Source organism: Heptranchias perlo, chromosome 22 (assembly GCF_035084215.1).
Source record: "Heptranchias perlo isolate sHepPer1 chromosome 22, sHepPer1.hap1, whole genome shotgun sequence".
Classification (NCBI taxonomy): Eukaryota; Metazoa; Chordata; class Chondrichthyes; order Hexanchiformes; family Hexanchidae; genus Heptranchias; species Heptranchias perlo.
The window spans coordinates 42,496,716-42,522,094 of record NC_090346.1 but is presented as its reverse complement, the minus strand read 5'-3'; the positions used below and the strand labels follow the sequence as shown (position 1 = coordinate 42,522,094).

Below are 25,379 nucleotides of genomic sequence, written 5' to 3'. Positions count from 1 at the left end.
TGTGGCCAGATAAGAAATACCAACAAGTGTGCATTTAAGCTCAATGATGGGGGGATAAAACAGTAAATTGTGCAGTTTCTTCTAAATTTAACTCCAACCACCTGTGTTCTTTTTGCAACATTTAGACATTGTCATATGGAGAATATGGTTCAGATTGGTGATTTGCAGAAAATAAGCATTGAATGGTGCCAGCCATCTAACTTATGGGTGCTGCAGACATCCATGAATTTATTAACTGGATTGTTTCTGTTGTTGTTCATATAATCAATATTTTTAAGGGTAGTGTATTTTAAGTGGTTTTAAATTTGTGTTTTTGGGCAGCTGCTTCTGGCTGCAGAGTGTTATTGTGAGGTCCGATGATCTGAACGAACGCGCTTTTACAGCATGAGTTTTGAGACCACAACGCAGATGAGAGTTCACAGCAGAGCTCGAAAAAAAATTAGATACAGTTGTGACATTTTCACACACTATTTCCATAAGTATGTCATTGTTTCTGCTGCAGTTGGCATCTTTGTGCACTGGAAGAAACGAGTTCCAGTGATTACTCGCGGAAAGTGTAGAAGCCACATTTAGAATTTTAAAACTTTTTTTTAGTTTTCCTTTTCTTGCTACCTTGCTTTCAGTTGAGTATTAGATATGCACATTAATGTGATGCAGATTTATTAAATAATGGAATAAAATTTTCTTAGTTTCATCACATTTGCTTTGCTACAGTGTACATCTATTTCTACTGTACATTTGGGCAAAATACTATTTTGCTCAGATGTTTACAAAATGGTATAAATGATTGGGAATTGCTTTTGCTCCACACCATGTCAATTAATTTGAATCTATTGAAATTATTAGAAAAACCTGGTAATACTGCGATGATTTAATGAAAATGTCTCCCACCTTTTTGGGCAGAGATGGGATTCCACCATACAGAATCCGAAAGCAACATCGGCGGGAGATGCATGAAAGTGCCAAAGCGAATGGACGAGTGCCACTACCTCACATTCCTGTAAGTATTACTTTTACAAAAAACAGGTTCAAGGCTGTGCCACTTTAAGGCCTTTTAATAAATGCAGATTTTCACTAAGCCGTATGCATTTGCTCATTCTCTGCTACATCTTCTATTGACTTATTTAACCAATATCTGTTTTAAAACTATACATCGTGGCTGATTTAAAGCAACAACTAACATAGTGAAATACATTCAGATATTTAGATTGCACTTTGTATTATACACATGTCCTAGATACACCATACAATTCAGTAAAAAGGTCAAAAGCAAAAAAACTTCAGATGGTGGAAATCTGAAAGACAAAGAGAAAATGCTAAAATACTCCGAGCATCAGTAGAGAGAACAGAGGAGTTGATGTGTTGGGTGGAATCCTTTGTCAAGACTGTTTTTCTGTTTTTGTTTCAGTGAAAGAATACTTTGCTGTAAAGTTCCTTGTGTATTCCTTTAGTCAAAGATTGGCTACTCTTCAGTTTTGCTGCTGTTGTGAATTGTGTTTCTATAGGATGCAGTTTTCTGTTGTGACAAATGTTTGTCAAAGACCTGTTTTTAAACTGAATGATAACTTGAGGGTGACCCCTTGCATTTTCTTCAATATTTATGAACAATTACTCCCTGACAAGAAGCAGAAAGAAAATCCTATGCTGTGGTTACCTTCCTGATTAGATCCATCTTTGTGCCATTTAAGAGATGACCACTGAAACTATTATGACAATTGCCTTGTGCCTTTTCATTGGTTTTAGTAGAACAGTACGAGTAGTATCCTGCCTCCAAATGCTGCCAGTTACTGCTTGGTAAATATAACACACATCTTAACCTTAAAAAAATAGTTAATTAAATATAATGAGATACATTTTGGTAGAAATCCTCAAGGCCTTATTTGTCAGGGCTTATCCCAGAGTATTCTTTTAACATGTTTTGTCAACTTGATTTAATTCAATTCTTACCAACAGCTAAAGTAGTGTTATAATGAAGCTCTTTAAATGCTTAACTCCTTTGACTGGGAGATAAGCCTGTTTGAGTGCAAGGAAGGTTGGGATAACTTTCCAGTAGCATTTCATGAATGTTTTTAATTCCTGGAACAGGAGGGACAAACACTATTTCATGGAGGAATTTAGGTCTGTGGAAGGGGAAAGGACTCTGATGGGCATGAGTTGATAGTATTGTTTTTTCCCAGTTAAATACCAGAGTTCAAACACTGACTCCTGTTATGAGCTTCCTGGAGAAACACATGACACAGCCTCTAAATAGCAGTGCACCAGTGTTTAAACTTGGAGATTTAATTAGGAAAAGTTTTAAAATAGACAGTGGTGCCCACTTATGCAGCTAAGAAAGGCTTTTGAGCATGTATATGCAGTAAAAAGTTAACACTGAGCCCTTGTTGTGTTAGCATTATAAATAGTTAACTTGTCACACTAACACAGGGTTTAATGTTAACACCAAGGTGTGTGCGTGCGCGCTTTGGCTTGCCTTTCAGTAGAAGATAACTTTTTCATTTAAAAAAAATTGATATTCAAAGGAATGCATTGAGCAGTGAACCTGAACTAATTCTGGTGTGCATTATTTACCAATTAATGAAAACCATTCCAGTTATTTGTTTTGTGAATTGATAATCAATATGAATGTGAGGTCATCCATTTCAGATCAAAATAGCTGTTTGTGTCTTTAAACTCAAACCAGAATCATGCAGTTTTTTATTTTTGTATTGGGAAAGAAAAAATTCAGAGCAGATATTTTATTAAACCCCATTTGTGGGATGAAAAGTATAAAAGTATTGGAAGGGTGGGCTATTTTATTTTATTTCAGTTTAGCATCCAGCTCAGTGTTGAATGTTGGGGTAGTGGGATTTAATATCTAGTACTCCCACATCATCTGCATATTTGAGCAGTGTGCTCAAAAAAAGCACAGGAAGACTAATGGCCACGATGATCCCAGTATTCAGGACAGACATTAGTAAATAAAAGGTGAAATGATAGACTCTTGTATTCAGCTTTAACCCTTGCAGTTACTGGGATAAAGCTCATGAATACAATTTTGCTTTCCTTGTCTGGAGTATTTTTAAACCTATAGGATTCTGTATGTGAAATTACTTATTATAATGCTCAAAAGCTTGATTGATTAGGGAAAGCCAGCACGGATTTGTTAAAGGCAAATCGTGTTTAACTAACTTGATTGAATATTTTGATGAGGTAACAGAGAGGGTCAATGAGGGCAATGCGGTTAATGTGGTGTATATGGACTTCCAAAAGGCGTTTGATAAAGTGCCACATAATAGGCTTGTCATCAAAGTTGAATAAAAGGGGCAGTGGCAGCATGGATATGAAATTGGCTAAGTAACAGGAAACACAGAAGTGGTGAAGGTTGTTTCTCGGATTGGGGGGAGGCATACAGTGGTGGTCCCCCGGGGTTGGTACTAGGACCATTGCTTTTCGTGATATATATTAATGACTTGGACTTGGGTGTACAGAGCACAATTTCCAAATTTGCAGATGACCCAAAACTTGAAAGTGAAGTGAACAGTGAGGAGGATAGTGATAGACTTCGAGAACATAGGCAGGCTGGTGAAATGGGCGCACACGTGGCAGATGAAATTTAATACAGAAGTGTGAAGTGATGCATTTTGGTAGAAAGAATGAGGAGAGGCAATATAAACTAAAGGGTACAATTCTAAAAGAGGTGCAGGAACAGAGAGATCTGGGGGGTATATGTGCACAAATTGTTGAAAGTGCAGGGCAAGTTGACAAAGTGGTTAAGAAAGCATACGGGATCCCAGGCTTCATAAATAGAGGCATAGAGTACAAAAGCAAGGAGGTTATGATGAACCTTTTTAAAACACCGGTTTGGCCACAATTGGAGTATTGTGTCCAGTCCTGGGCACCGCACTTTAGGAAGGATGCAAAAGCCTTAGTGAAGTGCAGAAGAGATTTACTAGAATGATTCCAGGAATGAGAAACTTCAGTTATGTGGATAGACTGGAGAAGTTGGCGTTGTTCTCCTTAGAGCAGAGAAGGTTGAGAGATTATTTGATAGAGGTATTCAAAATCATGAAGGGTCTAGACAGAGTAGAAAGAAAGAAACTGTTCTCATTGGCGGATGGGTCAAGAACCAGAGGACATAGACTTAAGGTGATTAGCAAAAGAACCAAAGGCGACGTGAGGAAAAACTTTTTTACACAGCGAGTGGTTATGATCTGGAATGCACTGCCTGAGGGGGTGGTGGAGGCAGATTCAATCGTGGCTTTCAAAAGGGAATTGGATAAGTACTTGAAGGGAAAAAATTTGCAGGGCTACGAGGATAGGGCGGGGGAGTGAGACTAGCTGGGTTGCTCTTGCAGAGAGCCGGCACAGACTCGATGGGCCAAATGGCCTCCTTCGTGCTGTAACCATTCTATGATTTTAATTGAGAAGCAGTTCAATAAAAACAGCTACAAACACCTGTTAACTAACATAAGTTAACCCTCAATCCTAATTGACACATAGCCCACTACGATAGTTTCTTGCCTTTCAAACTTTTTGAACTTGCATCCTATCTGAATGCAGCATTGTTAGGTTTGTATGGACTGTAGAATTTTTCAGTTAACAATGAGCAAAAGCCTTATTATAGGACCATTGGCATGATGTGCTAGCAACTTCTGCTCATTTCTACAATATTCCTGTGGAAGATTATGTTGAAAGTTTAGACTTACTGCTGCTCTGATTTCAGTTTATTCTGAGCAGTTTTACATTACCACCCCCCAATGTGTGCACCAAGTCTTTCTGATTTGCAGAAACTACAAACGATTTGCATCAGCTATTTGTGTGACTGTGTGAAGTTCCTGTTCTGCAACCAAGTTCCGAGTAGATCCCAAGGAACGCAAATTATTATTCTGAGCTTCAAATGGACTAAACCACACAGCACTGTTTGTATATAATTGAAAATTTGTAACTAAAGTGAAAAAATTCAATGAATATGAATTTGTGGCGATAGTGCAGAGCTGGTGCAGTATATAGTCCACTTTTGCATTCAGTATATGCAACTTTGTGTCTCAATTGTTAGGATAACTTGAAGAGTAGCAAGTGACACTTTTTTATTTGCTGTATAGTCTAGGTATAGCAAAATCTTGTTTCTTACGCTCCGAAACCTGTCAAATGTCAGTGCACAGGTTCTTTGCTGAAGTAAGAAATCTCTGCTAATGGCATAATCGTGAGCTGGTTTCTAACTGTTTTGACTTAGGATAGCTTTGCACCGGGGTAATCAGATTGGTTTTAATTCCATCAGTACAGTCAGAAGTTCTTCACCAGAAACAGCTTGGGTTCTCACAGTCTCCATTCTATTTGTTCACATCCAATATGGCAAAAGCAAATCCACCATCAAACTAATCTTATTAAGGGAGTTCAGTTAGCTTTGGCTTTAAATTAGATTATTTTCATCCTTAAGCTACAGAAGACCTAGTCTTCAGCTTTGATCATTTGGCTGTGAATAGCTGCAGCGATTGGGCAGTGACTATTCCCAGCTGCGCAGCACTCTGTTCATTCACATTGCTGCTTTCACTGCATGGTTGCTGTAGAGAAGCCTTGACTGATCAGCCTTATCCGGATGTGATTCTGCTTTATTCATCACTTCTAAAAAGATGAAACTGAATAAGTGAAAATTGGTTGGTTTTGCCACAGGTTAGATCTAGAGTAAAAGTTATATCTGAATAGGTCACCTTAGCTTGGCTTCATAGTTTAACAATAAAATGCTACAGTTTACACCAAATCTGTGGTACCCTTAATCTAACTTCTTCACAGCACTAAATCATTTGAAATGCAAATCTATGGCATTTTAAGTATAGTAATGAGATTTTTTGAAAAATTGGCATAAAAGCTGAATTTGGAGCAAGGGAAAAAAAATGTCAGTTTTGAAAATAAGGGCATAAAATGATAGTAAATTCCTGGCTTTTTTCCTCACAATTAAGATATTCCTTTCAGTCTCCCCAGCAGCATGGTAGCTCAATAAAAGTGACGAATAAACACTGAGTACTGAAAAAGGTTTCAGTATCAAAATAAGATGTAACATTGGTGGGGTTGGGGGGAGAGGAAGATTTCTTCTGTGCGCTACGTGTAATGAAATAATAATCTCATTTATAAGAAGTGGGTTTACGATTTTATTACACAACACACAGAAAACCTTGCCCCATGGTAATTATAAAAATATTCTGGCTTTAAAAAAATTCTATATTTAAGCAACGGTATGGGTAGTTTTAACCTAACCCGCTCGGCGGGAAACTGACTCGATTGGATCAGCCACCTGCTTTACACACCATCTGATTTTACTTTCCATTGACTTCAATGCAGACCACTTGAGTTCAGTTTTTAATGAATTCAATGGGCAGCCATTTTGATCCCGTCCGTTTCCCACCAGATGGATTAGGTTTAAAATTAACCCCAATATGTTTTGAAAGAAGGAATTCTACTGCCCAGTTCAATTCTGTTTGTCCCAGATGCAGCTGTTTACTAGTCCACAGATTCACAGGATAATTTCATGATACCCAATTATCATTTCCTAAAGCTGCTGCAACAATCTTGACCATTTTTGTGCAGAATAATGTTCCCAAAAAATGTATGTAGTTCTTCCAACACATTTTTAACCGGTCTTTGACAAGTGGATTGATTTATTTTTCCCTTCAAGACTACATCTGGAGTCTAGTTCATTAACTTATATTGTTATAATTCAACTGAAGTTGCCATCCAATTGTAATGGGCTTTTTCACTTAAGTGCCTGATATTACATTTCATACAAATAATCACAAACCTACTTTGGTTCTTGCTTGTGAAAGCTTGTTACAATTTAGTGATCAGTTCAGCTACAAAACAAAATGAATCAGACTCCTGGGTGCAGCTTTGAAATTGGTTTGACTATATTTCCATGCCTAACCATCTTGATATTGCATTTCTAGCAGAGATACAGAAATAGTGTTCGCATAAAAGCCTATTAGCAATTAAATTGCAATCTTAGTATAGCTATAAAAATGCACACAGTTAAAATACATTCATGAATCAGACATTTGGCTGCAGAGTTGAAAATGAATTATTTTTAATGCTGTTTTGAGCTGCTTTCCTTTGGAACATAAATTAAGATTCCTCCTTGACCATTTTAGAATGGATGCTGATCCAATATGCAGTCTTACAAGTATTGTGTTTTACCTTCTTTCCTCCTGATCTCTCTGGACCATCCACCTTCCACATCAAGGTGGTGGGTAAACTGCTTCCCAGGCTCCACTATTGCTGCTCTTTAGCTGGTCATGTGCAAGCACAGACCAGTGACAGCTAGTTCTCTGCCCTATGGAGAGGCATGAAGCCTACATTTAGTAGCTCCCCTCACCAGCACAACTGTGTGTGGAGAATCGGTGGAATGGTGGATCAAACCTGTGATGCAACACATAGGTGCTTCAACATGACAGTTTGTCCTATACAGCACATAGATGCGTTGGCCCTTTGAGTTGACCCAGGTGCACATTTTTTCCTTGTCCTCCACCATTAAAAACTATCTTCCTGTACACTTTTTTGGAGTGACATTTGAGCAACATATCAAATAGTCATGGTCTACGGTGACAATAGTTTGAAGAAGTGAATAATGTTTTTTAACATTACAGTAGGAAAGGTGAAAATGTAAATGCTAGATTTAAAGTGAAATCTAAAAGGTTTACATTTCAAAACAGTTCCATAATATCTATTTTATGTTAGATAACCTTAGCTTTCAATTGAAACATTTTAAGCAACAGCATTAGATGAAAAGACCAAAACTTAATTTCAGTACTTAAACAACATTGCTTCCAAGCCTACATCTTTAGCACTTTATTGGAAAAATTGAATTCAGAAACGTAAAGTTGAGGTACCTTTATAAAATGTACCGCACAATTCATGTCAATGCAAAGAGATCTGAATTTCGCACCAATGCAAACTGTAATGTAATTTGAATATGGAGTTACCTGAATTGAATTTAGGCAAGTAAGTATGAGACTATCTTGAGTGGTGGTCTCCTCATCAAAGTTTAGAAGGAATTATTCAAATTTAATTGCTAACCTTATTGTTAACAGAGAGCTGATTGCTCTGTTATTTGTTTAATACTAAAATTTAACTAGCATTTAGGTACCATTGAGCAGAATGCTCCAATTTTCTTGTCCAGAGTTTAATGCAGAGCTAGATCCACTGGTGTCACATTCTTTGACAGTTTGTCTGACATGAAGTCCTGAATGAACCAAAATGAGTTCAGCATTCACAAGATCGTTACAAATGAGGAAAGCTATTATACTCCCCTTCATTCAGCCATCCAAAAAGGTCCTCAAGTTACCCAATTACACGTGTATTAGTCCTAAATTTGCCATTTATTAGTTTGAATCTATACCCCTGTCCCGCTCTCACTATTTAATTTCAAATAATATTTCAGGTTTACCTTTTCCATGCCCTTTAATATCTTCTAAATCTCTAAGATCATCTCTCAGACACTTCCTTTGCAGACTGAGTCCAAGTTTCTTCAGCCTTTCTGCATAACTCAGACCTTTGACATTAGGAATCAGCCTAATGCCTCATCTTTGCACTGCCTCCAGCACTTGAAGGTCTCCCGTGACCAGAGCTGGATACAGTAACCAAGGTCCGTCCGACCAGATAAATCTACAGTTTGATCACAACTTCCTTTGATTTGTATTCTGCTGTTTTAGCTATGTAGTTTAACATTCTATTGGCTTTGTTGATGTGCTGCTCTGTATCAGATTCTTCATTATCCATTTCAACACCAGTTGTGGAGTTCATGTTGCTTATTTTTTCTTCCTATGTACAGTACTTTTCTATATTAAATTTCATCTGCCATTTTTCTGCCCACATAGATGTTCTATCCAACTCATTCTGTAATTTCTAAGCTGCGTCCTCCAAATCCACTGGCCCCCACCCCGGTTTGGTATCACCTGCTCATTTGACCACTTTGTATCGACTAACAATCAGTATCATGGCCGTCCACTTGAAGGCCACTCACCTGGTACCTCACCATCAATATAAAAGCATCTTTAGGCAATCATAAGTAATGAATGCTATTGTACAGTATTCAGGTACACATCATCTGATTGGACCTATCAAGTATTGTTCTCTTTTGAAACATTAATTTCATCCTAAACTTTAATCCTACACTTCTGGCTAACTACTACTGTTGAAAACTCCCACTTCCAAGTGATAAGCAATTTTTATTGATGGTGATTGATCAATTTTTAAAAAGTTGCTTTTACAATTCTTGCAATGTTTGATTTTCTCATTCTCATGCTTTTCAAAATAAGGTTGAAGCTGTGTTAGATTACTTAATATTGTAGTGATTTATTGAGAATGGAATACAAAATTATTTCACCGATCAATGTCGGCATTGACAGATTGCATGCTCTTTTGACTTGTAATCTCTTGATCTACCTAGCGCACGTATCGGATGCCAAAGGATATCCATGTTGAACCAGAAAAGTTTGCTGCAGAACTCATCAGTCGACTGGAGGGTGTGCTGCGAGAACGAGAGGCAGAGGAGAAGTTGGAAGAGCGGCTTAAACGCGTGAGAGCGGTAGGTTTCATGTGATGAGAATTTCGACTGTAACACACACAACCCAACTCTAAACAGAACAAAATTCTACGCCATTAACTGTCATATGAGGGTGCATTCGTCTTTCTCCCATTTGTTAGTGTATTCTTTCATGTATCTTTGTATAATTTTGTCATGTAAAGTGGCGACAGATACAGAAACCACAGATAACCAAGAATAGTACAAACAATAGACCTATATGAAGCAGTCTTGCACAGTCATTCAGGTTATAGAATGGTAACACATCTTTGTTGCATAAAGCACATGTTTTTCAGTGCCTTTAAACTGATACTGTTAGCCCTGTCAGGGAAGTTCAGCAACCATCTGACGAATATGTGGATTTATTTTTAAATTCTATGGGGGGAAAATTGGATAGAGCCTGTTTTTGGGCGGGAGTAGCACGATCTGCTATTACCCCGCGCCCAATGGTCACTGCGCAGGCAGGACGAGATTTTCGTCAGGCCTGAGGACTCGCCTGCAATCTGCGTTGGACGAGGAATTCATGCTATTCACACTTTCCACCTGCAGGGGGTGCTCCAATCTCTTAAAGGCAGGCAGTCTGTTAGAAATCTTTTAAAGGTAGTTGGTACCTGTTATTTGCTGAATATAACAGCCTGCTGTCTGCATGGCATCTGAACGGAGATCAGACATCGCACACGTAAAGCACAGATGCAGGTCTCATCTCTATGTTTACATACTGATGAGTTATGTTTGAATAAAGGTTGCACACCACTAAATCCCACATCCTTCAATCTGAATGCCATACCTCGCCGATCTGAGAGTCCATGCACCAAGGTTCTCTGCTGATGCACCAGAGGCCTTGGTGCAAGAGGTGGACAGAAGGAGGGACATCCTATATCCGCAGGGGAGCGGGGGGGAGGAGGAGCAAGAGGCCCTCCAGACATACACCCAAAATGCAGTGGGAGGCAGTAGGGGATGAAGTCAATTCCAGGCGCACAGCATCATGAACATGGATGCAGTACAGGAAGAAGTTCAATGCTTTGACGTGAGTGGTCAAGGTGATTGAGGTCACCTGTCAAGTGGCATCTCCTACCAACTGCACCACCAGCTGCATCCACTCCTCCACGCGCTAAACCCCCCCAACACCCACTTACCAACAATCTCTTTCCATCAGTACTTAACTCTTCCAATCAGATGCTTCCTCTCACCCTCACACATTACCACTGTTGCAAGCCGCCAACCCACGACTCACAGGCCCCACTCACTGGCAGCTATTCATACGTGCCAGGCACATCACCCAGACACACGCCCCGCTTTCTCAGGAGAAGGTAGCGCATATCAATAGCAGCAAGTGGCAGTAGCATTCAGCCCTTCAAGCCTGTTCCGCCATTCAACGAGATCATGGTGGACCTGTGACCTAACTCCATATACCCGCCTTAGTCCCATGTCCCTTAATCACAGAAATCTATCAATCTCAGATTTAGAATTCACAATTGAGCTAGCATTAACTGCCGTTTGCAGAAGAGCGTTCCAAACTTCTCCCAACCTTTGCATGTAGAAGCATTTCCTAACTTCACTCCTGCATGTCCTGGCTCTAAATGCTAGACTACACTCCCTAGTCCTAGAATTCAAGCGTAGGAGACCTCCAAAAACAGTTACAAATGTCTCGGCAGCTAGAAGCAATAATCCAGCCACTAACCTGTAAATCCTGCATGGTCCCTTTAAATGGCGCGGTGGGGGGGGTCCACCAGGCACTCTAAGACACGTTCAGATGGTCGGGGTTAAGACTGTGTGTGTTGAGTTGAGTGTTCGACAACATTTTGGGTCTTATCACTTTAAATCAGCGTTGTACAGTGATTGAAGCCACTTTTTCCCTACTTTACATGATTTCAGCATTCATTATCTGCGCCTGCGCTAACTCTTATACCAAGATGGCGTCTGGCGCAAGTCACGCTGGAAACGTGCGTGCGCACCTTGGACGTCAGAAAGGCTGTGTAGCGCCGAAACAGCGGGCGCTACACGGCCCAATTTAGCGCCCCATGTATTTAAGCTTAGTTTTCATAATTTTATGTTTGCTGTATGACGTTCTAACTGCCTCTCATTTCTTTGCTTTTTATACCTTGGTAGATTGATTTAATCTTTGCCTATTTGATTTTCTCCACCTTATTCAGTCCATTCCCTTTTCATAGTTGGTCTCCTTTAGTGAATGTAACAATGCAGTAGAATGGGTAGGTGAACCTGTGAACACCTCTATACTCCACATAATTGCTGTATTTTTGGAATTGGTAGTTATGGATATACTTCTGAGAAAAGAATGCGGGTGAGCAAAATTCCTGTCTCTTTTCTCCTGTCAGGGTGGTGCTTCCTGAAATTACTGCTGCAGGTTAGAATGTTTCCTGGCAGCCATCTTATGGTCATTATGTGTAAGCCTGGTGATAGCACTAAACTGGTGCAGTTCTCATTATTAAATTGCTGCTTTTTGAGATTTTTTTTAGTGGTTTGCAGCTGTCTTACCCATTCAAGGTTGATTTTACCCTCATTTTGAGATATGGGAAAACTTTTTTTTAAAGAAAATGTGTTGTTTGAATCAACTGCTGATATTTCTAATAATGGCGAGAAGATATTGGTGGGAACACAGTCTTTACTGTGAAACAGATACTGACTGTGTAAAAAAAAACAATTTCTTTTTGTCAAGATGGGAGTAGGAGACAGGAAGCAAAATGACTCATGATGCCTTGTAGCAATTTTCCCCAACCCTTTTCGTTAGCATTTTTAAATCATTTGTGAAACTTACAAACTTCTTGCACAGTGTTATGTATTGCACAGCAAATTTGAGAAATACTAATTTATTTAGATATATCCTATGATGCTGATCTATAATAGAGTAAAAGGTATTTTTCTTTTTGTCTGGCAAGAACCACTAAGGCTGTTCATTAGCATCTTTTTTTATATATAGCAACACATTAATTAGCAAAAAATATAGTCAATAACTGGGCAGAAGATGGAACACTTTTTGTCGAAAGAATGCTAATCATTTCTAAACTGATTCAATAGTGCCACCTGCAGGCTGATCACAATAATAATCTAGTACGGTTTACTCAACCATATAGTCTTATAATTGCTTTTACCGTTCAGCATTCGTGATCCATACCTAGCTACAGAAGCTTTTTTGTTTATTCAGTTATTCAAGTAAGGACCCTTTTTAAGTAGGACCTCAAACTCCAAATGTGGCATCTCTTGCAGTATTTAAATATTCAAAAATAACAGCAACTGAGGTAGGAATCAGATTACATATCTGTAGCTAACTTGGTGAGGAAATTCACTTCGAACAAAATCACATGGGGAATATGAATTAGTTGAAATTATCGGTATTTTTAAATCTTAGCCCGTGATTTATTCGGATGTTATCATGTACAAGTTTGTTTCGGACTTATAAACAAAGTAGGCTACAATCATATTACTGCTTTAACTTTTATTAATGGATAATTTAGCATGTTAAGAGCTTCTCAAAGATCAAAGTGATGACAAAAAGGATGAGACTAAAAGTAGTAAGTTTGAAAAAAAAAACAAATAACATAATTCCCCAAAGTAGCCATGATTTCCAGCAGTTAAAATAACATAGCCCTATTCCAACCAAATATGTAGCACTTTTAGTTCTGCAATGTTGTTATTGATTATTACATGATCTTAATTTTTTTTAAATTTTGTTTTCTGTAGTGGTGGACATGTAAAGTGTGTGTGTGTGTGTGTGTGTGTGTGTGTGTGTGTGTGTGTGTGTGTGCTAATGTGGAAGCCCAGTGATTTTTTTTTTTAAAGTGGCCACTGTAGCAAAGAGTTCTGAGTTCAAGATATATGTAGTAAATACTCCAAGAACTGAAACTAATTATATAATAGAATATTGGTAAGTCCACTTAATTTTTGGACATTTTATATTTGGATCAGGATCCTGATGTAAATGTAGTGAGTAGGAATGGTATATTGTAATTTTATGCCTGCATTAGGTTTAGCATTTATCCACAATCCACAGTCAGTAAACCTTTGTAGTGCCTGAAAATCTCTTAAACTATCCTTGTTGCTAGGAGTTAGCAAAACAGTTGTGTCAAGCACTATTATTTTCATTGGTTTTTATGTGTACTCTTTATGCCAGTTTGGAATCATCAAACTTGGGTTTGCAAGATAGATCAAACCAGTTTTACAGTATCATTATTGGAACATAATGAAGTTTTAATAAACTACTGTAACAGGACTGGATCTAACCATTGGAACAGCCATTTAACATTAATGAACACAGACTTCCACATTACTTCAGTAATCCTCGGATTTCTCTTGCAGGAGGAAGAAGGAGAGGATGCAGATGTTTCATCAGGTCCCTCTGTAGTTAGTCACAAACTGCCACCTGCCCAGGCTATGCACCACTTTAACTCTCGTTACTCTGAGATGGGCTGTGGTGGATTGCAAATGCGCGATGCTCATGAGGAGAATCCAGAGTCCATTCTTGATGAGCATGTCCAGCGTGTGATGAAGACTCCTGGTTGCCAGTCTCCAGGACCTGGACGGCACTCTCCAAAGTCCCGCTCTCCTGACGGCTTATCCAGTGGGAAGGCAACAGGTTTAATTGGAACGGTGCTACCTCCAGGGCATAAACATGTGTCCAAGACTGGTGTGAAAGTAGAGGCTACCAACATGTACCATCATAAACATGTTTACCACCACATCCACCATCACAGTGGGATGAAACCAAAAGAACAAATTGAGGCGGAAGCCACACAGAGGGTTCAGAATAACTTCTGGAATGCTGATTCACACCACTATGCAACAAAGTCACGGAATTATGCTGAAAGCATGGGCATAGCACCTAATCCAGTGGAGTCTTTGAATTATGGGTATGTAAAACCATCAGCACTGCTTTCCTATGGCATTTTGTTACTGATGTTACAATGATTAATCTTGAAAGCTCATCTAATGGCTCAGTAATTAATTGCATTATGTAGTGCGGTTCTGAAGCCGTGTAGATGGCCTCAGGTTTGATCTCTGGTCTGTGCTGAGTTATTTGATCTTAATGAGGAAAGCGGTGGGAGAACTACAGTTAACACCAATCCTGGGCTAGAGGGAGGGGGTAACACAGCTAAGGGTTTTGCTCCTAATAAATATTCAGTCACCCTAGTTGAAGTGCACATTTGTGAATTCCTGAAGTGGAAGTATACATTGTGGATAAACTTTGCAGAGATTATAGATTCTTTTCTCGAGGGAGGTCTTGAAGGAGTTGGGAATAGGGACTGGTTGATGATTGCAAACATGGAGTAGAAGAGGTGAAGTTGGGTGGTCAACCTGGGACAAAAGAGGATTGAGGGAGCAGGTCCTGGGTGTTATAGATGGGGTGAGTGCGTTGAGGGCTTTGGAGGAAATGGAGAAGCAGCAGAGATTAGGATGGTTGAGAGCTCTGTTAGATGGAGAGTAGGACGGAGAGTTGGCAGGTGAGGGACAGCCTGAGGAGGCAGTGCATGGCTCAGTTTTGTGGACACAAAGCCAATGTATTCATATTTAGAGTTCAAGGTGAATATATAGGTTATGGAACAGAGAGGATTGTGGTGAAGAGTTGTTTCTGTTACCCATGATGGCCTTGGAGTAGCAAACAGTTTTGGCCAAAGAATGGGTGCAACAATAGAACTAGTGACTCTGCCTTCTGGGGAGGTAAGTAGGGTCTATTTGGGGTTGCAGTGACTCCAAGATAATGCATGTTGGAAGTCTGGAACTAAGTCAGCCCTCTGCGTGAAACAATGGATACTTTTTAGGAGAATGATGTCAGGATGGGTTGAAATGCTGACTGCAGTGCTCCAATGATTGGTGCTGGGATACCCCCTCCTCCTGTTCCTAATTTATACTAATGGATTGGATTCAGAAGTTTAATACAAACTGGTCAAACTTTGCAGACCATACCAAACTAGAGGGACAGTTGAATTTTAAGGCAGACATGGCTCTACAAAATTGGTTAAATAAAATATGTAAGTGGGCATAATTTTGACAAGTAAGATTTAATACAGACAAGTACAAGGTATTGCACGTGGGAAGAAAAAAATGGACACCACAATAGCACTCCATAATGGCATTGAAATGCTTGAAGGTTCAGATTGTATAAGGGATTGAGGAGTATTTGTTGTCTTGGCATTTAATGTATAAAACTATTGTGAAGCAGCAATCAACAAGGGAAACAGAATTCTAAACTATATATTCAAAACAAAAAGTAAAAATCAGAGGCGGTTATTAAACTGTAAAGTGCTGTGGTCAGACAGGACCATGGGTACAGTCAAGTTTGAATTACCAAAATACAAGGGAGACAAGAAGCCTGGAGAATGGTCCAGAGAAAGGCCGCTAGACTGATCCATAAGAACATAAGAAATAGGAGCAGGAGTAGGCCATACCGCCCCTCGAACCTGCTCCACCATTCAATAAGATCATGGCTGATCTTCGACTTCAACTCCACTTTCCTACCCGATCCCTTGATTTCCCCTAGAGTCCAAAAATCAGACTTGAATATACTCAATGACTCAGCATCCACAGCCTTTTGGGGTAGAGAATTCCAAAGATTCACAACCCTCTGAGTGAAGAAATTCCTCCTCATCTCAGTCTTAAATAGCCAACCCCTTATCCTGAGACTATGCGCTCTAGTTCTAGACTCTCCAGCCAGGGGAAACAAACTCAGCATTCACTGAGCCACTGATCCCTAATATCGGAGGGCTGAATTAAGAAACTTGAACTTATTTGCCCTTGAAAGAAGGTGACTGAGAGGGATACCTCATAAGTATTATAAGATAGTAAAAGGTAAAAATAGAACATTATTTCAAATTAAACCATGGCAGTAAGACACAGGAGCCTAATTTGGAACTGTCTAAATACAAAATTAGAACTGATGGCAGTAAGATTCTTTTTGTCTCTTTCTCTCTCTCCTATATATTTACACAAAAGTATTTGCAGTTTCAGAATTGAAGGTATAAGCATTCCCAGGAAAAAAAAGTCATCCTGAGCTTTAAGTGCTCAGGATGACATTTTGTGTAAATATATAGGAGGGAGAGAAAGAGACACAAAGAATCTTAATGTGATGTGCGAATCGGTTGGAAAATTTCACATCCAAAACTCAGAAGCTACTTTTTGGTCAAGATCTGCAGAGATGATCAGTGATCTGTGGAATCTGCAGAGTAAACTGTAAAACTGCAGTACTCGTTTTTTGCCATTAATGGAAGTTCTACTATTTACATAGTTCACAGAAAGACATAAACTCATTACTACAGCATCGTTCAGATGAAACCCCTCTGCCTCTTAATTGGACAGAACAGATCTCATGGTGCTATTTGAAGAAGAGCTGTGAATTCTCATGGTGCCCTGGCCAACATTCTTCCCTCAGCCAGTATCACCAGAAACTGATTATTTAGTCATTTATTCAATTGTTGTTAGGGAAACATGGCAGCCAAATTTCACAAACAGTGACTGCACTTCAGAAGTAATCTATTAGCTGTGAGGTACTTTGGGGTGCCCTGAGGATATGAAAGTCTATATGAACACAAGTTCTTTCCTCCTTCATAGAGCAGGAGGGGGGAACATAAAAGTCCAGATTGTAAAAAGGTTTCAGTAAATTGATGCTTGAAATTCGAGCACCCCCGATAAAATTTCTTTTAAATAAAGTTTCATAATATGTTTGAGGAGAAGAAGAAAATCTTTTGTTTTCTATTAAATTTTAACCCATTGCAACTGTTTTCTCTTGGTCATGTACATTTCATGGCCATTATTAGTGTTGGCATTATATTTTCATACATCTGTTAATATTTTAGTACTAAATCTATGTCAAGAGAATTTCATGCTCCCCTTTAGGAACATTGTTATGTACATGACTGGAAGAGACCATTGGAGCCCATCTGTACTGACTCAAAGTTTGAAAAGAACCATACGTTTCTCTCCTTTTCTCTGCCTAATATCTATCCAGTTCCTTCTTGCATTTGCCAATTGTATGTGCCTACCCAGTTAGTCTGTTCCATATATTAGCTAGCCTCTGTGTAGATTAATAAAATCTAAACTGGTTGTTCATTTTTCATGTTCTAAGCTTGAACCTGTGCCCCCTTATAAAGTTTGTAGTTATGTTAAACATTTAAAAGTTCAATTTAACATCTCAATAAGATCTCCTGAATCTCTAGTATAAACAATCCAGTTTCTATGGTACTTTCTCATACCTTAGGTGCCTAATTTAAGGTGTTAATTTGATTACCTTTTGTTGTCCCCTTTCCTATGCCAAGATGTCGTAAAGTGACCAGAATTTTACACATTACTCCAGTTGAGGCTATACCAGTGCTTTGTTCAAATTCATCATCACTGCCTCAGACTTATTTTTCTAGCAACACACCCTAAAATGTGTTTGCTGTTTTAACTGCTGACACTGCTCCCTTTGCTGATGGTTACAGGGAGCTATGCATAAGTACTCTTTATGTACTGCAGACTATTAGTATTTAGCTTACATTTATCATTGCTTTTTCCTCTTGCCCAGTTCTATCAATTTACATTAAACACCTGCCACTTGTCAGCCAACTTTCTGATCTGTTTAAATCCCACTGCATTTGTTCCATGTTATTTGCTGCTGAGTTTCTTTTATTCACCAGGTTCATTATTTCTTTAAGGAATTCCAATGACTTTCTCTGGTGTAACTTCTCTCTGACAAAGTCATGCTGACTCATTATTTCATATTTCCCCAGTTAATTCTTTATTCCCTCCTTCACAGTGCCCAAAATGTTTAACCGTTGCATATATCTGGTTCGCTGGCCTCTTCCCAGAGCTTTCTTTTTGCTTCAATTCTCCTGCTTTGAGTGATTCCCTAAAGCTACTCACCAGAATGTAACCAATTTCATTACCCAATTCTTTAAGTACCTTAGTGTGCAAACAATAGCAACAACTTGCACTTACATAGCACGTGGGACATTTTCTATGTTAAAAGTGCTTCATGAGATGGAATCGGAAAAATGGACATTGAGCAAAAGGAGATATTAGGACGGTTGACCAAAAGCTTGAGCAAAAAGGGGTTTTAAGGAGGGGCTGAAAGGAGGAAAGTGAGTTGGTGAGACAGGGTTTAGGAATCGAGTTGCGGAGAGTGGCGTCTAGACATCTGAAGGCACAGCAGTTAGTGATGGGGCAAAGGAGGGAGTGCACAGGAGGCTAGAGTTGCACAGGGCTAGGGGCTGTAGTACTGAAAGAAGTTAGAGATAGGGAGGGGCATGGCTATGAAGGGATTTAAATATAAATAGGATACAGGCAGCAGAATTTTGGTTGAGCTGAAGTTTATGGAGGATGGGAGGCTGGCAAGGAGAACATTGGATTAGTCGAATCTGGAGGTGAGAAAGGCATGGATGAGGGTTTCAGCCACAGATTGGCTACGATATGGACAGAGGTTGTCAGTGTTATGGTAGTGGAAGTAGGTGGTCTTTGTGATGGAGTGAATGTGGGATCGAATAGAAGGCCAAGGTTGCAAAGATGGCGATGGGAAGAGAAGCCATTGCTGGAGATATTTTGGCTACCATCAGAACGGTAAAAGTGGCACTAGACAAAGGAGGATCGCGCGGTTGTCCATGTCGAGAGTTGTAGAGAAGTCAAGGAGAGATAATACACCATGGTCACAATTGCAGAAGATGTCATTTGTGACTGGTTCGAGCCGTTTCAGTGCTTTGGCAAGGGCGTAAACCTAATTGCAGAGATTCAAACAGGGTTGCGGAAAAGATGGACGGATTTGGGAGGTGACAACAAGTTCAAAGACTTTGGAGAAGACAGGGAGGTTGGGGATGGGGCAGTAATTAGGAAGCACAGAGGGATCGAGGATGGCTGTTTTGATGAGGGGGTGACGGCGGTTTTGAAAGGGAATGAAACAGTACCTGATAGGGAGCAGTTCAAGGAGAAAGCACACCGCCACTTTCTCGGCAACTAAGAGTGGGCAATAAATGTGGTTTGTCAACGTCGCCCACATCCCGAGAACAAATTTTTAAAAAAGTTTAAGCACTTGTACTATAATTGAGAGCTCCAATTCTGTCGACATTTGACATTGATGTTGAGCAACAAAAAACCTGATGAGAGGTGTTAAGGAAATAGAACACTTCCCATTTCAGGCAGCCACTGTCAGCAATTAGCACTCTCTGTACAGTTATAGCACAGCCAAATGCACAGTAAAGGTCCTTCAGCCACAACCTCGGAAGAATACCCCCTACTGCACTAGTGTGACATTTTTAACATTTCCCACATCAGCATCTCTGACGGAGATTGCCATAAAATTAGGACGTTCTATCAAAATGGCCCCGGAGTGAAAGGCCAATGTCTTAACCCACTGATCTACTTAGTGCAGAAAACATTGTTTTGAAGATGTAGTTAATGGGTATTTGCTGGAAACAAAGGAATCTAAAAGTGTCAACTAAATTCATGCCATAATTCTATAAAATGGCTTCAATAACCTTACAGTAGAGAAGTACCTGATGTTTGGACTTGAATTTTATAAACTGAATAGTTGAGATACCATAGAAACTTGCAAAATACTGATTGATTTGAATATTGTTGTACAGTGGTAAAGTCAACACACTGTCAAAACGAAATACTAAGAAGACTGAGCCGGGAAAAGCAGATACTGGGAATTATGAAACCCCTGCCCCTCCAGAGGACATGGAGCGGAATCAGAAGATCCTGCAATGGATAATTGAAGGAGAGAAGGAAATTCACAGGCACAAAAAGGCTCCGCATAAGTAAGAGAAACATCTGTTTCTGACTTGAATATAAACTAATGCTCCTGTGCATGCTTTTTTAATGTATTTGAAATCAAATTAAATTTCAAGTTATCAATAGGATTTTGCTAAAGCATAATAGTGGGCATTTTTTTTAAAATGTATTTTGCCTAATTTCCAAAGTTTCCATAGAAAACATTCCCCGAAAGAATAGTGTATACAAGTGATTTTTCTCATTCTTGTAACAAAAGCTATGATTACTGTAGTAACTATTGCTTTACAAATATGTTGTACTGTTTCAAGTTAAAAATACCAGACGTTATGATAAAAATAACTTGCTGATGGACCAACACTTGTAATTCTTTTTTAAAAAAAATAGACATTTAACATATCCATATACATATAAGCCACATCCCAAACTTGAGTCCACTCCCAGAAGAACAAAATTAACATGCATCTTGGCCACATCCCCAAATTAAACGGATTTTTTTAACTTTTTTAAAAAGTATGATCCACACATACTCAATTCAAAGTCATTTAATTTTAATTCATCAAAAATTTACAATTCAACCGAGGAGCACAGGCGTCACAAAGATGAACCCACAGTATATGTTAGTAAATCAGCAAAACCATTGTTAATGGGTCATTATGTCCCCATAAGTGTGTAAAGTGCGGTTTCTGATTTGGTGTCAATAAGAAGATTTTTGCAAAGGTGAACTAATTACACACACTTCCTCCTCTTTGCTGTTATAGTTTGATAGGGGCTAAGAAACAACCTAGTCATGATACTTCCAGACCAAGTTCAATTGAGAGGCCAGGAGCTGTTCATCCATGGGTCAGTGCACAGCTGCGAAATCCTGTCCAACCATCGCACCCATTCATTCAGGATCCAACCATGCCACCCAACCCAGCACCCAACCCTCTCACTCAACTGGAAGAGGCACGCAGACGGCTCGAAGAAGAGGAAAAAAAGAGTGGCAAACTACAGTCCAAGCAAAGGTGAGAGGAATTTACGACATTTCACACTTGATATATTAGAGGTAGTACATTTAAAAGAAAATCAAAAATTAAACCTATATAATTTTTTATATATATTTGTAAGCTTAGTGTGTTGAGTAAATGTGTGAAGTTGGCAGTTCTACAGATGAACTAGACATTATTTACCATCCATTTAAAAAAAAACACACCGGGCCATTGTCTCTGCTTTTATAAATACTAGTCTGTGTTTAAACATATAAAGTACATGTTTGATCTGACTGCTTGCTTAGATGACTCCTGAAAAGTCCATTTATGCAGCTTACAGGCCGGAAAATACATTTTTAGTACAAATGGAAAAATAACTAATTGATTTCCTCTTAATTTTGTGGGTCTGTTATTTTCAGTGTTGTCATTGGCTTTTAATACAGCCACATGAGAGCAGCCCATACTGACTCAATCATGAATTCTAAATATTTTTTCCTTTGTTAGGAAGAGCCTGGCCTCTGCTTGGCAACTCTCAAACTTGCCATGTGGAAAATATTCTTCCTAAAACTCCATAACATCTTAAATTGGGATAAGGTTTGTGCTGAAAATTTCTCGGGTGATAGGTGTGTGAGTTTTCAACACTGCGTTCTGTCTTTGATTCTTTGTTTTAATGGTGCCAGTGGAAGAGAATCCAGAAAGTAAAAATGCTAATGTGTTGCAGGGTACAAAATGGGTTGTACAAAAACTTTTTAACCTGATTACCAAAATTTGCTATTTTTCTGTGTTTTGGATGAAGCATCATTGTTGCCAGCTTCAGTCGTGTTTTAATAGCATAGGTATGATTTTCATTTATTTTTCTCACAGGTGGTCAGTTAAGATGCTTTTAATTGTGATAATCTGTGAAAATATTTATGGCCTCATATATGCAATCATATCAGAACCAGTTCAGTTCTGCTAGACTCCTATGCATAATTCTAAACCATGTTTTTTTATTGGCCTATTCTTAAATCCTTTATTCTAATTATTTGGCAATGTACATTTTGTTAATTTGATGAGGCTGACCAGAAAGAGATCGAAAGAGATCTTACAAGCTACTTGAATCTCCAAATTAAGATTAATCTTTTTTTTAAAAATGTGCTAGCTACTAATATTACTGTACAATACCTCTTAAGATGCACATTAAATGATGCACAACTACAACTCTAGCTTTTCAAAAATAAACCTCACCTGAATTAGAATTGAAAATAATTATCTAATGGGTATTTTTTTAATTGGCATAATGAAAATATGTTCCCATCATTATTTGATGACTTACTGACGCATCTTTATATTGTAGAGGTCAGAGCAGATAATTATCAGCTTTTCAAATGGTAAAAGTAAGTAGTTAAGGAAGTTTATGGTAGTCATAGTTTAGTGACTTCAGTTTAGCGTGAATTTCCAGCCCATTAGTTTGTGGTAAGTGTGTTAGCAAAGTTGGGCTTAATAAAACGGCTATATTTTACCCCCCCCCCCGCCCAATTAAATGCCAATCATTGTTTTCTAGCAAATATTGACAGCCTCTGTCAATACCCATGCATACCTGATATTCTGTTGATTTGTGTGGATTGGGGAAGCTCTAACCCTCAGCCAGTCACCTTCCCATTAATGGCATCACTGAAATTGAAAACTTACCATGTGGTACAACATCACAGTCATAAACCTCTTGATCACCAAAGTACCAAAATGTACAGTCCCACTGCTTTTTAAAAAAAAGAAAAACTAACTTGCTTCAAAGCTATTTTAATTCAAATTGTTTTTGTGCTCATTTATTTTTAAATTAATATTTTAACTTCTGCATTATTTCCATATCATTTTGATCAGGCATAGATTGAAGCTGATTATTGCAGAATTTAGAAAAAAAAGAAAAAAACCTGAAAATTTCAGCCCAACAGAGTGTATTTTTAATTAGTTAAAATCTATTACTGGACCATACTTAATGGCTAGAATTAGATGCTTAATTCTAAGTATTAATGACATTGTTCATTAAATGTATTTAAACAGTGTTAGATACTGTATCTATCTTAAGTTTTAATTTATGGTAGATATATGGGTGCAGTGTCTATTCTCAAGTATGTCTAGAATTAACACATTGATCCACAGAGACTACCCCATGATGTTTCCATACACAGGGTTAGCAATCCATGGAACGTACTTAATGAGTTGTCCCTTGCTGTTCTCATGCACCTCCAAGTGCCCAGTTAAGTAAGGCAGCAGATGGATAAAGTATACACCTTGATTGTAGTGATGGCTGTTTTTGGGAAAGGAGATAGCGGACAGGTAGTTGGAATGGAGCATTCTAATTCCTAGGATTATTCTCCATGACACTGCAGGTATGTGCAAGAGGTTATCCAACGGGGTCGCACTTCTATCAGGCCTGCATGTATTCCAGTGCTGAATGTGGTACCAGCCGTCTCCGACATGGATCTCTCTGAGTCAGAGTACGTGCCACTGCTGTTGATGTATTTTCTGTGATCCTAGGTTTAGATATAAATTAGTTTGTACGTGGGCCTTGACTTTCAATTACACTGAATTAATTAAATATGAAGTATATTTGTCATATTAGCACAAAATATTACATTTTTGTTCTAGATGTTATTGCAATATATTTTGTAACATGAATATTTTATACTAACTCCATGCACATTGGATTGAGGCTGGAATTATTGCTGTAAAGTGCCATCAGGAGTTGTTATCTCTGGATCTTGTAGCTGCATATGAGGAAATTGAATGAGAATGGTACTTTAGGCATAGTATTCCCCAAATGCAGTGCAGTTTACACAATCTGTTTTGCCTGTAACTCCGTCTTACAGAAACAAAAAGTATCTGATGCAACAATATAACTCTTAATTTATATTCTTTGCAAGAGTGGGCTTTGTAGTAAAAAGTTGCTTTTACTTCATTACCAATGCCAAATCTATAAATATTTAGAGTGTATCGTTGACAGAATCTTTAAATAAATTGTGTTGAGCTTCTTAGTAACCACATCTTACCAGTAAACTGATTTTGCTGAGGTGATAGGAAGGTGCTTCCAAATTAAATTTAGTGACTAAGATTAAAGAAAAAGCAGCAGTTCCAGTTTAAACCACATTTACCAACATTGACATCATTGCTTGAGAGCAGCTAGGCAAGAGTAAGAGTCTGCAACATTTCCTGTGATGGTTCTTGCAAAAACTAATTTTCATAAATATTTTTGGAAGTACGAAGCAAACTTTTGACAAACATGCTTTTTCATCACTGCCATTTGATATTTCCATTTGTTGGCCTTTACTAATATGGTTTAAAATGTGTAGCATTAAATATCATGCACAAATATTATATTAACCATTTACTAAAAACAGTAGCAAACACGAGCATTATATCTAATTTCAGTTGGTTTAAAAGATTTATAATTGGCAAAAACTTGTTCTTAATCTGGACTTTTTTTATAGACTTGTAACAACAAAACAAAATGACAATTTCAAATCAATTTTTAAGATTTTATTTTCCACACAGTTATCTTAATGTAATCAGTTTCCTGATTAACCTCTGATTTAATTAAAGAAGCATGAATTTTATAAATTAAAAGAAAAATAATGCCAATTGTTACATTTTTGAATATTATTCATAAAATGCCTTGTATCACTGAAATGGTTTACACAGGCATTCTAATAATTTAAAATATATTTTGATCATTTAAGCTCTATTTTCATCTTTTTGGCTGGCTTCCTGCCTCAAATCAATTTTCCAATCAAATGGGTGGAGTGGATTTCTCTACCACCTATAATGCTGCTATGCATTAGTCAACTAGGGGTACTCGGTAAGGCAAAATAAACTTTTGCTGATTTTTATTTTTCCTCCTCCGTGGTCTCTTGTTGCTGGGAGGAATACTGTTTATTCCCCTTTCAATTGTACTTTTGTACCGCTGGCTGCTATAAGGGTCAATAAAAAGATGCCCAATTTTTCTGCACATCTGACCTTATTTTCCCAGCACCAACAACTTGCATTTATATAGCGCCTTTAACATAGTAAAACGTCCCAAGGCGCTGCACAGAAGCGTTATCAAACAAAATTTGACACCGAGCCACATGAGATATTAGGACAGGTGACCAAAAGCTTGGTCAAAGAGGTCA

General features: G+C 38.4%; 1 protein-coding gene across 2 annotated transcripts in view; it reads left to right on the top strand.

Moving 5' to 3' along the window:
• Window positions 1-25,379, top strand: part of axin1 (axin 1) — an 84,852-nt gene that overhangs the window by 55,525 nt on the left and 3,948 nt on the right. Inside the window, exons 4-9 of one of the 2 annotated variants that reach the window (XM_068003394.1) lie at window positions 904-1,000; window positions 9,416-9,553; window positions 13,865-14,415; window positions 20,113-20,289; window positions 21,022-21,267; window positions 23,601-23,708. In XM_068003394.1, the coding sequence (XP_067859495.1) occupies window positions 904-1,000; window positions 9,416-9,553; window positions 13,865-14,415; window positions 20,113-20,289; window positions 21,022-21,267; window positions 23,601-23,708 (1,317 nt within the window). The remainder of the gene's footprint in view (window positions 1-903; window positions 1,001-9,415; window positions 9,554-13,864; window positions 14,416-20,112; window positions 20,290-21,021; window positions 21,268-23,600; window positions 23,709-25,379) is intronic. The other variant, XM_068003395.1, reaches the window with a different exon arrangement.